This window comes from Cyberlindnera jadinii (genome assembly GCF_001661405.1).
Source record: "Cyberlindnera jadinii NRRL Y-1542 unplaced genomic scaffold CYBJAscaffold_1, whole genome shotgun sequence".
NCBI lineage: Eukaryota > Fungi > Ascomycota > Saccharomycetes > Phaffomycetales > Wickerhamomycetaceae > Williopsis > Williopsis jadinii.
The window spans coordinates 407265-420286 of record NW_017963652.1 but is presented as its reverse complement, the minus strand read 5'-3'; the positions used below and the strand labels follow the sequence as shown (position 1 = coordinate 420286).

The 13022-nt window shown below is 46.3% G+C and overlaps 8 protein-coding genes and 1 non-coding gene across 9 annotated transcripts; 5 read left to right on the top strand and 4 right to left on the bottom strand.

The window, feature by feature from the left end:
• CSL4 (exosome non-catalytic core subunit CSL4) lies at positions 1-792 on the bottom strand (the record flags this gene model as incomplete). Its single annotated transcript, XM_020212350.1, has 1 exon — positions 1-792. The coding sequence occupies one exon, from the start codon at positions 790-792 to the stop codon at positions 1-3; it is 792 nt and encodes a 263-aa protein (XP_020072922.1).
• A 37-nt stretch (positions 793-829) lies between these two features.
• CYBJADRAFT_170347 (uncharacterized protein) lies at positions 830-1299 on the top strand (the record flags this gene model as incomplete). The annotated part of the gene is made up of 2 exons (XM_020216107.1): positions 830-851; positions 983-1299. 2 exons carry the CDS (start codon positions 830-832, stop codon positions 1297-1299), a joined length of 339 nt encoding a protein of 112 aa, XP_020072921.1.
• A 100-nt stretch (positions 1300-1399) lies between these two features.
• Positions 1400-3283, bottom strand: CYBJADRAFT_121488 (acetyl-CoA synthetase-like protein; the record flags this gene model as incomplete). The annotated part of the gene is made up of 1 exon (XM_020212357.1): positions 1400-3283. The coding sequence occupies one exon, from the start codon at positions 3281-3283 to the stop codon at positions 1400-1402; it is 1884 nt and encodes a 627-aa protein (XP_020072920.1).
• Positions 3284-4472: 1189 nt separating this feature from the next.
• On the top strand, positions 4473-6298 carry PEX28 (Pex28p). Its single transcript, XM_020217703.1, has one exon. The coding sequence runs from the start codon at positions 4625-4627 to the stop codon at positions 6212-6214; it is 1590 nt and encodes a 529-aa protein (XP_020072919.1). The 5' UTR covers positions 4473-4624; the 3' UTR covers positions 6215-6298.
• Positions 6299-6627: 329 nt separating this feature from the next.
• CYBJADRAFT_t3 lies at positions 6628-6712 on the bottom strand. Its single transcript has one exon. It is a non-coding gene; the product is annotated as a tRNA-Trp (tRNA).
• A 214-nt stretch (positions 6713-6926) lies between these two features.
• Positions 6927-8636, bottom strand: PDR16 (phosphatidylinositol transporter). The gene has a single exon (XM_020213959.1). The coding sequence runs from the start codon at positions 8150-8152 to the stop codon at positions 7031-7033; it is 1122 nt and encodes a 373-aa protein (XP_020072918.1). The 5' UTR covers positions 8153-8636; the 3' UTR covers positions 6927-7030.
• A 795-nt stretch (positions 8637-9431) lies between these two features.
• CYBJADRAFT_165263 (uncharacterized protein) lies at positions 9432-10089 on the top strand. Its single transcript, XM_020213958.1, has one exon. The coding sequence runs from the start codon at positions 9482-9484 to the stop codon at positions 10040-10042; it is 561 nt and encodes a 186-aa protein (XP_020072917.1). The 5' UTR covers positions 9432-9481; the 3' UTR covers positions 10043-10089.
• A 245-nt stretch (positions 10090-10334) lies between these two features.
• Positions 10335-11057, top strand: CUZ1 (Cuz1p; the record flags this gene model as incomplete). Its single annotated transcript, XM_020212383.1, has 1 exon — positions 10335-11057. The coding sequence occupies one exon, from the start codon at positions 10335-10337 to the stop codon at positions 11055-11057; it is 723 nt and encodes a 240-aa protein (XP_020072916.1).
• Positions 11058-11920: 863 nt separating this feature from the next.
• Positions 11921-12595, top strand: CYBJADRAFT_170341 (uncharacterized protein; the record flags this gene model as incomplete). The annotated part of the gene is made up of 1 exon (XM_020216106.1): positions 11921-12595. One exon carries the CDS (start codon positions 11921-11923, stop codon positions 12593-12595), a length of 675 nt encoding a protein of 224 aa, XP_020072915.1.
• Between the last annotated feature and the right edge of the window lie 427 nt (positions 12596-13022).

Sequence of the window (13022 nt, the reverse complement as noted above, 5' to 3'; positions counted from 1 at the left end):
TTAAAATGGTTTGGCACATTTTCTCTGTTCTAATTCACCTGTAGATGGACAAACCATCGTCTGCCAATCAATTGCATACATCATACCACCGGTGCCGTTGTGGGCTTTGGCAAATACAACACCTAGGTCGTTTCTGGCAGTGGTCAAGTAGTAATTGGCACCGTCACCAAGGGAAATCACCTGTGCGCGTACTATATCATTAGGTCTGAAGCTCTCGATGATCTTAACACGATCTCTCTCCGTGGAGCGAACATCCTGTGATCTGATCACACCTTTGAACGTCTCTCCAAGATCAGATGAGCCAAGGTGTATGGAGAAGGTACCGCCACCAGAACCCCCACACGCAGCAACTTCGCCATCGCCGTTGGAGCCGATGCCTGAATCGCTCAGCACATTGCCGGACCCTTCAATCGCCAGAATCTCAACGTATGCTTGCTTCAGGGAAAGTCTTGTGATGCGTGCAAGTACAACGTCCCCTTCCTTTGGAGAATGGTTTGTGAATTTGATCTTGTCAAATTTGTTCTGATTTGGCGGTACCACAGATACCGTCATCACTCGTTGCTTCTCCTCCTTGCCATCCTTATCACTGTCCACCTCCGTGCTCTCAACTTCCACTCTGCCCACAAGCGTTGCAGTGATGACCTTCTGTACAGTACCACCAACCCTAACCTCTTGCACCACAGCACCATCACCAGGCTGGAAGCGGGATATCTGTTTCGTCGATGGGTCCAGCTGGTGTAGCGGTGTTAACGGCTGGCCTGGAACAGCAACCTCGGGTATTTCAACAGTCATTCTCTTTCCTTGTGGTATACGGAGCTCTCGGTTCGCAATGAAGGCTGCGATGAGAAGCCGTAGGCGGTGATGATGAGAAGCGCTGCGAAATTTTCACTGCTGCCCGAACCAGATACTACATCAACACTTTCCAAAGCTGTTAAATTAATGCCTTTAGTCTGATACTATCTCGGTATATTTGGCTTGATAGAGCGTTATAACGTTGCCAATATGGTTGATTTCCCTGCATATGTTGATGGTGAGCCCCCTGTGATCTCGCTTCAGCAGTTTGATACTGCGGAGTGGGCGAAGAACGCAGCTGTTGATTCTACAGAGCATGGGTACTTTGCTGTGGAGATGGACAACGCTGAACATGTCATTTGTAAGTTTGACGATGAGAGTGCAAAGGCCCTGGATGAAATCTTCCATAGCGCAAAGCAGCAGTTCATTCAGGAGAGTGTTATTCCGGATTTGCAGGCAAAGGTTGATTCGAAGGCAACTAAGGAAGGTTCAGATGAAAAGGACTAATCAGCTAATGGATCAGGGATAAAGGGTGTATCGACATTTTTTACATAATCATAATAATAATAAGAATAACAATAGTAACGGGCTCCCCATCTGTTACTGCTCACAACTTTTGTTTAACAACCAACGAACCCTCGGTGTACAACTTCTCCAATATCGGTGCAAACTTCTTCTTTGCGTTTTCTCTCTTGATCTTCATGGTTGGTGTAAGCACCTCATCCTCCAACCTCAGAGGTTCTAAATCAACGTGGATGTTATGAATCTTCTCGAATCCTTGTAAATCAGCACCTGAGACGTGGTGGTTCAACTGTTTAATCAACATGGCTTTGTACTTAGGATCTTGTAATAGCCCGAGCACTTCGTCCTGTGAAATCGCCACGCCAAAGTCCTGCTTAAACATCTCTTGGACGTACTCTAACGAGATACCTGCGACTCCAACAAGGAAGTTCTGTAGGGAATCACCATGCACAAACAACTGTGTCAACAGAGGAGAGTGTGCCAAATAAATGTTTTCAATACGTTCGGGAGTAACGAATTCACCCTGCTGCAACTTGAAGAAGTTCTTGACACGATCAATGATATAAACACGTCTTTCAGAGTCCATAGAGACGATGTCACCAGTATGGAACCAGCCATCCTTATCAAAAGAGTCGGCAGTGGCTTTCGGGTTTTTGAAATATTCTGAAAACACTTGTGGTCCTTTAACCATCAGTTCACCACGCATTGGAGTCTCATTTGTATGGTATCCCATCTCTGGAACATCTCTCAATCTAATCTGAACAGATGCACTTGGATGACCACATGAGTTTGTAATAACATCTTCGAATGCATCACCAAAGAAGAATCCTGCAAATGTTTCTGTACTTCCGTAACAAACGGAGAACCCAATATCCAAAGTCTGCTTCAAATACTTGATAGTTTCCACCCCCAAAGGTGCAGACCCTGAAACGAGATACCTACAGTGATCCAAACCAAATGTCTTGCGCACCACGTGTGGTGGTGTTCCCCTCTTAACTTTGGCCTTTAACAAGGCATCCAGCTTGTTATACACTCTTGGAACAGAGGCCAAATAATGTGGTTTGATCGACTTTAAATCATCAAAGAACATTGCTGGGTTTGTTGAAGATGGGAATCCCAATCTGAAACCTGACATGAGGGCATAGTTTGAGACTTCACGTTCGTAGATATGTGCCAACGGTAAGTGGCACAAGGCTGTCACTTGGACGCCATGTTGATCAACGTTTTCGCCAAACTGACGGCGTTTTGCACCCTTTGGAAGTTCGAATGGCGACTCCAGTCCCATAGTACATGAAATGATACCACAAGCAGCCATTTCATGAGGAATCAACACTCCCTTTGGGTTACCAGTGGTACCGGATGTGAAAGAGATTGTGTAAATGGTGTCAGTTGTTGGTGGGTTGAAATCCTTTGGCAATGGGTGTCTTTCACCGATCTTCTCCACTGCACGGAAATCAACAAGTGAAACACCAAGAGACTGTGCTCTGACGAACAGATCGTGATCGTCGTGGTCAAAGTCATCCAATGAAACCAATATGTTCAACAGAGGCAATTCTGGTTTAATCTCCAAAATCTTTGGAATCTGGTCCTTTGTCAGAAAGATGATTGGGGACTCCGTGACCGACAAGATGTACTGAGAAGACTGTTGGCCCAGTGTAGGGTACAACGCAGTGTTTGTCAACGAGAAGTCTCTAGTTGCCAAATCCACAAGCATCCATTCGTATCTGTTTGGACTGAGGATACCAACGACAAACTCAGGCTTCCCCGCAATTGACAACAGCTCTCTGTACTTTGGGTGATGTGTAACCAAGTGGATGATACCACAGGAGATGTTGTGTTTCTTGCGGTCAACTTCTGCGTAGCTATCGTATGTAAAGAATGTGTCCAGCTGTTGCTTTCTGGTGTTATGGAACTTTCTCACGCCCATACAGTCGAAATTGGCAAAATTGGCAACGGCGTTATTCCACATCTTTGACAGCGTATCCATGGATGGATCAAGGACAACAGGTGGATCATTGGTGAAGATTTCAGAGTAACCTTCCACTCTGGAGCCTGGAACTGGCTGCGGGTTAACTGGCTGGTTGAAGTTCATCGTGGATATAGAACTGCTATATCACACAACTCCAAAGAAGGGAAGTAGAGACGGAGAGTTCCACACCCTTTTATAGCCCAATCCCGTCTCCACTGAGCATGATTGATCTCCTCCTCCTTGAGAGATAAAAAAAGAAACAATCCCCCAGTATCCATCTTCTTCTCTCCGCTCCATCAACATAGAAGCCAACAACAGAAGCGTGGAAGCGAAACTGAGAACCCAAACACACCCGGCCAAATGCACCCTGCAAACGAGCACAAGCAAAGGAGCCAACATAATAACAACCTTAAACCCCCATCATAGTCACTCGCAATTTCTCCTCCACAGCAATATGGAAGAATGAGCACAACGCACCAGACTACCCTAACGTTATTATCCCAATTGGGAAATTAACGAGTGGAATCAGCTCCTGCTGGCTGAATTCTTACCCCACACAGAGAGAGAAAGAGAGATTTCTCCGCGCTGTGGAGCGCCCTGTTGTCCCGCTTTGGTGGTGTTTGGGTGTTTTGGGGCGTTTGGGGCAGTGTGGACTTGGAGCTCATTGTACCGACGGTAAAACTAGTGTGTTGGTTCAGGAGTTGTGGGCGTTAAGTGTGCTGGTAGGGACGGGTCCCGACTGTTTAGCGAGCCGACGTTCTGGACGTCCCCCATGGTGTTGTGATGTGTCGTAGTTTGGTTGTTTACAGAGGGAGCTTTTATGCCAGTAGACGTCCCACCACTGTTGGCGGACAATGCGGCGTGCTTTTCTGTTCAGAGCGGATCAGCGTGGACGGTGGCTTCTGGATGTGCCTCTACGTCTGTCCCTGTGTGCCCTTCTCTGTCCCTGAGTGTCTCCACCTCCCTCTCGGAGCCCATGTATAGTGAGACTGGGAGTCAACCAGGCCATCACCGTTCATTTCAAACATCCACAAGCACCTCCCACGCCTCCCACACCACCAATCTTCCCTCATCGGTCGGTCAGCAGACTCCCACTAAGCTAAAAACCTGCCAGTAGAACCCTCAGCGGCTCGAATCCTCCATCGTACTGCGCTGTACTCTCCTGTTCCGCCATGTCTTCTTCCAACTAAATTTGTTTGTTTACCTTCAACGGTTCAATTCCCTCTCCTCCCATCTCGCGGGAAAATTCCGATTGGAAAACCATTGACACAAAAACCACACACAAAACTCCCGCCCACTCGCTCCACACAGCGCCCGAGACGTAAACATAAACACCACGCGATGCCGCCAAAGCGCCTGGTTTCAGTCCTCTCACAGGCGTACGAGGCGACCATAAACTATTCCGATGGTAAGAAGGAGGTTGGTGAAGGCTCCAGTAGAAGGTTAAGCGCTGCACGGTTGACGGCGTCGTTGCTAGCACTTGGGTTGGATAAGTTGGACAGCGGCGGTGAAAGCACTGATGATTCCGATGGATACTGGTTGGATGACTGGGAGGCGGAGGAGGGTGGCGAGCTCCCCAGAGATGATGATGGTGGTGACGATGACGATCGCGCGCTTGACGATATCGACAACGATGAGGATCAACGTGAAGTGCTCTCCAGACAGGATCGGAGACGCCAAAAGCATTTCACGGATATAATCCTCTCCAAAGTGATCGAGCGTGGGTTGCCTAAGGACGTGCCGAGTAAGAATGACCTAACACAGAGGCTTGGAGACCCAATAAGACAGCACACGGACTCGTTGTCGATGACTAAACTGGTTAAGAATATACGCAAGCTAACAGACAGGTTGGGCGGGTTGTTCCAGCTACAGTACTCTACGATCAGAATATTCCACTGGACATATCCTTCAAGGTCGCTACTAGCGATTACCATCTACACGCTCGTTGTGTTACATCCAAACGTGATTTTCATACTGCCGTTGTGCTATGTGCTGTTTGGAATAATGATCCCTGGCTATCTATACAGACATCCATTGCACAGGAACAATCTTCACAAGTTGAGCGAGAGAGGTGATTCGCTCTTCAACAAATTCGCCAGCGTTAATGATGATAAACAACTTTCAAGAATACTGGACGACTCTGATGAAGAACAGGAAGTACCTGAGTTGAAAGAGAACAACAGTAGAACAACGAGGAAAAATATGGAATTTTTCGTAAACCTACGGGATCTACAGAATAACTTGTCAAAATTGGTTGCTGTCTTTGACAAGATTGAGAGATTTTGGTATGGTACCGCTGGATTCAAAGATGAGCGAGTCTCAACTTCTCTGTTCTTCACCTTGGCAACTGCAATTGCATCTTTGATATTGGTTGGCCCTTATATCCCCTGGAGATTTCTACTCATTCTCATAGGTTGGGTCCTCATGATTGCAATTCATCCAAAGGTGAAGCCTCTTATAAAGCAATTAAAGCTTTTGTTACAACCAAAGAAACAGGAATTGGATAAATTGGTTAAGGAATCCGAAAGAAAGGACATTGTGATTGATGAAGAACCAGAGATTAGACAAGTTGAGGTGTTTGAGATTTGGCAAAAGAGCTTCACGTCAAACGAATGGGAGTTTTACATCTTTTCAAGTCATGTTTTCCACCTTGAGGATGAGTTCAGGAAATCCAAGAACCCACCACCTGGCGTATTGGTCATTAATGATGTTCACCCTCCAAAGAGTTGGAAATTTGATCCAGATGATTCTTGGAATATTGACTACGATTGTAAAGAGTGGTGTGTTTCAAAAGGTATAGAATTGTCTCCATTACAAAAAGTCGATAAGAACAACGAGTTCTTAATTGATAAACAGTTCAAGAGAAGGCGTTTGTTCCGAGATGTGAAGAGATATTCAAGACCATCTAAGAAACCTCCTAGATTGCTCTGAGTCTTAGCACATAGATGAGGGGAGAGCAACAGTCGATACCTGTTTGGTTATTCTGAAATCAAAAGTTGGTCATCCACATGCATATATCATTTAATGGAGTCTTGAATTATTAATTATCGATTGTATAAATTCGATGTGTTCTGTGAAGTGCTATGTAAAAGTTTCCCTCATATCGGCCGAAAAGATGTCCACTTCATCACCGTAGAAAACAACCCTCTAATCTGTATTGTTTCTAAGACTGAAAACCAATACACCTCTAAACATCGCTTCTCTTCTTCTTCCTGGTGCTTTCATGAGACTGAGCAGAGCAATAGTTATGTTGGATTGGCAGGTTGGTTTAACTACCTTAACATGGAGGACTCGAGTACCATTGTCCATTTGGTCACGTGACCGGCACAAAAAATATTAAAGAATGAAACGGACAGGAATTGAACCTGCAACCCTTCGATTGCACTATTCCAACTGGAGTCGAAAGCTCTACCATTGAGCCACCGCTTCATCTTGAAATTTTAAAGGTTTAGTGTTCCATAGAGTGTGTCAAATCTATTGTTCAAAGATGAAGAACTAAGGGATACTTTATCGAATTTGAGGATCCAGCATGAGTTCTAGTCCAATCGTTCCTGGCCATGAGCTGCCCATGCACAAGATCATTCGGATGTGTGCTACGTCTTGTGTAGTACACACTCACAAGGCTACGCATCAAGATCAAAACTCCCACATCTACACATCTGTCCTCGGTCTCAAGTTAAGTCTATGAGCTATATCATGTTCTGAGATGGTGAAAAAACACTATAATATATCTGAAATTACCAATGATTAAACTTGAAGTGCTTCAACTTTCTCTGTTATGGTTTCCACAGGCTCTGGAACTTTATCTGTTGATCCTTCTTGCTTTGGGTGTTCGGCCTCCCACAGCTGTTCAACTGGATGGTGCAGTTCCTCATCATCACCTCTCAAATCACGTTCACTCAGACCAACGATACTGCCGAATTTCTCAAATCTCTTGTGGTAGTGGTCTCTCTTTTGTGTGGCGATCTCATTCATCTTTGGCCAGTAAACCTCATGCTTGTAGGTGAAGTCGACGTAACCCCCGTACAACTTATCCAATTGCTCCACTGGACAGTAATCTGGGAATGGCTCGTCAAATACAAGCTTTTCTCTGGTCAATGGATCGATAAAGGGGTGGATAATCTTCAAGAAAGTCCACCCTAACCATGGAATATTAGTCAAGAGCGATTTACCCAATCTCTCTGGGTAATGAGTTTGGAGAATGTGTAACACTTGTCTACCAACGTTCACAGGTGGGATCTTTGAGGTCTGGTGACCTTGCACATCGTCATATTGTTTGAAATCAATGAGCAAGGCCAAGGAGTCCTGACCAGGAGGCATGAAATCGATCACCCTTTCCAACATGAACACCAAATGCTGAACCTGTCTGAAGGATGTCTTCGTGTTTTGACGGCCTGGCTTCAAATACAGAATAGGTCTTGCGTCATTCTCATAACCGAGGATAACCTCCTTACCGGTTTCACCTTCCTCAGACACCAATTCTGGGGTCACGGTATCGTTCTCACCAGTGATGCCGAATTCACGTCTCCAGGCAATGGAACCCTCAATACGGTCAATACAATCCTTAACCACCCACTTAGTGGCTCTGAGGTATCTCAGGAAGCACTCCTTTGTCAGCCATGCCTTCTCATACTCTGACAGTGGCTTCTTCTCAGCCGGATTCTTCTCCGTGGTGTACACCTGTAAGTCAGGGTTTTGGAAGTGCTTCAAGATCAGCTTGTATTTCTCCTGCTGTTCATCTGTCAACTTACGTTCCTCCGGGATCTTGGAACCAACAGGAAGTGTATCAAATGGAACCTCGGTCTTGATCAGCTTCGAAGGATCCACTGCTGGTGGCTCCTCCTTCTTCTTCTTTCCAAAGAGCGCCATTGTTATATATTCGGTTTATATCTCGGCAAGCAAGTGCTCAATACGGCAAGCAACAACGGCGATTAATGAATGTGTAACGCTTTCTCTCACGGTCTCTCCTTCTCTGTCAGCTGAATTCGGCAGAGATCAGTCGCTACGCCAGATCAATCAAGCTGGATAATAACCTGCGAAAATGTACGTGAGCAGGAAAAGGGGGAAAAGGGCCAACAAAGAAAAGAACAAGCTCTCAGGCCCGAAAAGACGCTTTGCAAGGTGGAAAATGGCCAACGCTTTGATTTATAAGGCGCTCCGCGATGGTTCGGGTGGGATTTTACCCCTGGTGTTCGGGTGTGCTGGTGTCTCGAGATGAGAACAATCAGCCGTGGTGCCGAGGTTGGAAAGGGGGTGCACCGGCTGTTGGCTCGGGGGCTCTGGTGAGCCGGCCACGTGATCGTCTCCGTCTATGTGTTCAGCTATGCTCTGAACGTCATCGTTGCAAAGCACTACGGGACCATTGGTTTGTGCCATTGATCTTAGCCAATACCAAACTCGGCCGATGAAGAGCGGGCCCAGCAGAGCGAGAAATGGGTTCCGAAAGCCGAAAAGGGAAAAAAGAGACAGACAGACGCGAAACTGCGACGCGTCATTGGTTTTCCGACTTTTGTTCCGGGCAACAGCAGTGAGGAAAGATGAAAGTGGATTATGTAAGCGATTATGTAATCTTTGTTAGGGACCACATGGCAAGCTTAAAGTGCGTGCAGGCAGAAGAGCAGAGGGAAAGTTTAAGGAAAAATTGTCTCTTTTGTCTCTTCTGTCTTTGTAAGAACATCGGTTTCAAGAGACATAGAAATAGAGAGTGAGAGGTTTTTATAGGTGTATGGCAAAGCAGATATGGGTGTGTTATCTTTAAGGACGTTGTGTGAGAACGTCTTATTGAAGCACCATCTTTCGTTGAGAGAACTAGGTGACATACGGTATTCCCTTATCACAAGGGTTCTACACAAGTTTACGGCACAGCAGTTGATCAATTTGGAGAAGGCGAACCCGATGTTGATACTGGAGGACGATGATGTTTGGTTGTCGCTCTTGCAGAAGGATTATCCGCAGGACTTACACAAGCGGTTCTGCTCAAATCCGAACGACGTGTACAAGTACTACAAGCAGGAGCTGCAGTCGATGCTGGGCACAGAGACGATCACGGTTAAGCTCCGAGACGTTATAACGTTGGAAGAGATTGAAGATTCAAAGAGATACCGGTTACCTTATAGACAGGTGTATATGGATATTCAGCAGCTCTATGCTGTGAAACAGGAAGAGGCTATATTAAACTTGAGAAAGAACATGCAAAAGATGGAACAGTCAAAGGACGTTAATAGAGTTATACATTTGGATGAAGTTATCCCGGTGGATTCAGGACACAGACCATGGGGTAAAAGACCTGTTGTCTCTAATAGATCACCATTGTTTCAAAAGGCTCAGGTGGAGGCTAGGAAGAGGCGTGAATTGTTCAAGAATCCACTCTCGTTGATGCCTGAGAGACAGACCAGTCCACAAAGGATGCCGAGACGTGCCAATGTCAACAACTTCAGTACATCCACCAGGGTCAAGCCAGTTGTTGGAACACACAGCGAGACAGGTTGTGGTATTAGTACCAGTAATGGTGCACCTATCAATGGCCATACGACAAGGACAAGAACACAAGTTCCTTCGATTTTTGTACCGAAGAAAGTCACAGGTACAAGACCACAGGTATCACCAAAGAGGCCTATGTCTAATGATAGACGAAACAACGTTCCCCGTTTGAATTCACTGGACCATGGCAAGAATTCACACAACCAATGTCAAGAACAAGATAGGGTGAAGAGGATCAGGTTATCGGATTATTTAAAGAGAAAGGGCCCAACTGCATGAACTGATATATAGGAACTAACGATAGTAACGAATCTAATTGACGAAATGAACTGTTTCCTTTGAATCTGTAAAACGTTGATGCTGAAGGAATAACCTCTTCGCATAGCAGAATTCGCATTGCGTTGTTGCGCCTACCGGCTTTGGGTCCTATCGGTGGCGGTGGCGCGTGGAGAGGAAATTATATAGACAAAATTGACACATAAAAGGAGGCCAATTCGACCAGAAAATCAGCTTGGAAACCATTCCAGTGGTGCGTACTAGAACGCTATCAAAGATGTCAAAGACTGAGCTTATGGACATTGGAGAGCACTGCTCGTATTGTGGACAGATAGATTTTCTCCCGTTCAAGTGCTCGTGCAAGGGAGTGTTCTGTCTCCAGCATCGACAGCCGGATCAACACTCGTGTCCAAAGTTAGAGCTGAAAGGCACGAAAACTGCGGAACAGAAGCTGAGAGACAGTATCGATACTTCTCATTTGCCATCATCAAAGACTCTTTTCCCTGATCGCTCGAATTTCAACCCGGAACTGTCCTTGAAGACCACCGACACCGTCCCCACCTCCATTGAGACACAGAGCTCGAAGAGTACCAATGCCTTGACCAAGCTGAAAAAGTTGTTTGAGAAGAGTAGGCCAAAGAAGGCCAACGCTACGAAGGCCATTGTGGAACTGTCCAAGTTGAAGAGCACTGCTAAGGGGGACTTGAGAATCCCACAGTCTGAGCGGATCTATGTATGGTGCCAAGTACTTGGGTGCAAGGGCCGAGATGAGAATGAACGGTACCCATTGTTTGTCTCTCGAGCCTGGCCTCTAGGCAGGGCCTTGGACAGTATGGCGACGCATCTGAACTTGACCAACGTTAACAACAGAACCAAGGACGACTCGGAGAAGCTATTCCTATACCGTCAGCAGAACGATTCTCGAGGAGGCGCGGAATTCGTCAAGATGTCCACCAGTGAGCGTTGTAACGTCATAAAAGATGGTACTACGGTGTTTATCGTTAGAGGGTTGCTGTGAACCTCGGAAGCTTCGAGGTTCCCGGCCAATCAGGAACACTGAAAAAATAGACAAGCAGCATTGGACAAACTGTAGAGAGGGCACTAGAAAACGATGGCTTTCCAGCGTCGTACGTCTCTGCCATCGTGTGTTGTTTAGAGCCGTTTGTTTTGAGCCATTTCAAATCACTCAAAAACACCGCCAAAGCATTTTGATCCATGGAACGTTGGAAGCTGACAAAACAGGCAACTCTGCCTCACGGGCCTGCTGCGTGTGGCACATACCAAAGTGTAGACTTGGTGTTCGGATGTCGTCTTCCCCCAGCAGTGGTAGCGTATTCATGTGTTCTTGTTACGAATAATACATGTGCTATATAGCAATGGCGTACCGTATGCTCATACGCTATCAACGTACACCTTCTCGCCGTCGCTGAGCCTGTGAATGGAGCTGCCACACCGGAAGGAACTGGAATCCCCAACAAGGCACACACCATGTGATGTTTGGGTGTTTCCGCCTATCTGGATGTGTCTTTGCCGACCGGCTTTAACTTCTGGGCAGCGTGATTACATAATCGCCCAAAACCCCAAGTGGGAGATCTCCGTGGAAGCGAACCAAAAAAGGCAGGAAAATTCCAGACCCGGCGGTGTTTGATAAGCTGATTGGATGGAAGCGTCCTCCCCCGTTATAAATCATCTGTCGAGCCAAGTAGCGTAAGGAGTTTTATTAATCAAAGTTTTAGCATGGATGGCTAAGACTTTATCTCATGCGCAAGCCGGTTTCTTTATAAAGGAGTAGCATTTCCTCTTGTTCCCAATTGCAAGCACCATATTCATGCCCGGTGTACTGTTAGTTAAGCCAGAGCGGTTTTAAGGCCATTAGCAGAGATGAGCGTACTTCCATCGTATGAGGACTCGATCAAAGTGCAGCAGCCACCGAGCTACGCTACAATAGCAACTTCTTCATGTGAGTGCCCGGTCAGAAGCATGTATCACACGGACCCGTTAAATCTTGTGATCCTTGGTGATGAGCAAAACGACACTGTGGATCCTCTCACTATGAGCTTTGGCGACTACGTGGTGAGGACCGAGGAGGACATTTACGACTCCTTTGTCGCTCTACGGATCATCATGGAGGATAAGATCAAGCAGATTGATCGGAACATTGAGTTTGTCCAGAAGAGGATCATCTCGAGATCGAGAAACTACTACATTGACTGTCTAAGACTCAACACGTGTGAAGCATTCGTCAGAATACGGAACAGGATTATGCTGGAGCTACGTCAATTACAACAACTCTTCACGCTCATTGCACATCACAACGAACTATACGCACAGGTCAGTTCACAAGTCTGTGAACTGTGCCCACTAAGCGACGTTAAGCCACAGTCCGCATGCCATAACAAACTGCTCTTCAGAGCACAGGTGGTTAAGAACCTGGAGATCTTACAGGAGAGGGTGAACAAATTTGCCAGCTGTGATGACGTGGGCTTTGTGCTGAAGGAGAGGGCCAAGGTGTATAACGATGCGAGGGATTTCGTTAGAAGACAAACCCAAAGTTGACCATTAGCTCTCATTGGCTGCATTATAGACACTTGCTTACATAGCTTTTTCGCCCGTTGCGTTCTCTGAACCGGTATAATTAATGATTAGTATTTTACAACAAGTGTGTAGCCATCAGGGTTAGCAGTCGGCCGTAGCTGTCGTACAGTTCTCCATGGAGCAATGTTCACCGTGGACCAATGCTCTCCACAATTGTACATATGTAGTACGCATTGATCTTCCAGAAAGGTGCAAGGGTTTGGTCAACCATGCCGGTTTATTACAATCGTTGATGGAGGGTTGTTCCCTTTAGCCAGATGCCAACGGAGAATCCCGGGCCGTTTTAGTCCACGTTGACAAGCTGCGATAACACATAGCTATTGTGGTGTTTGGATGTAATGTGACACAACAGTAGTCTCTGAGTGTAGCGGACTCAGCTGATGGAATC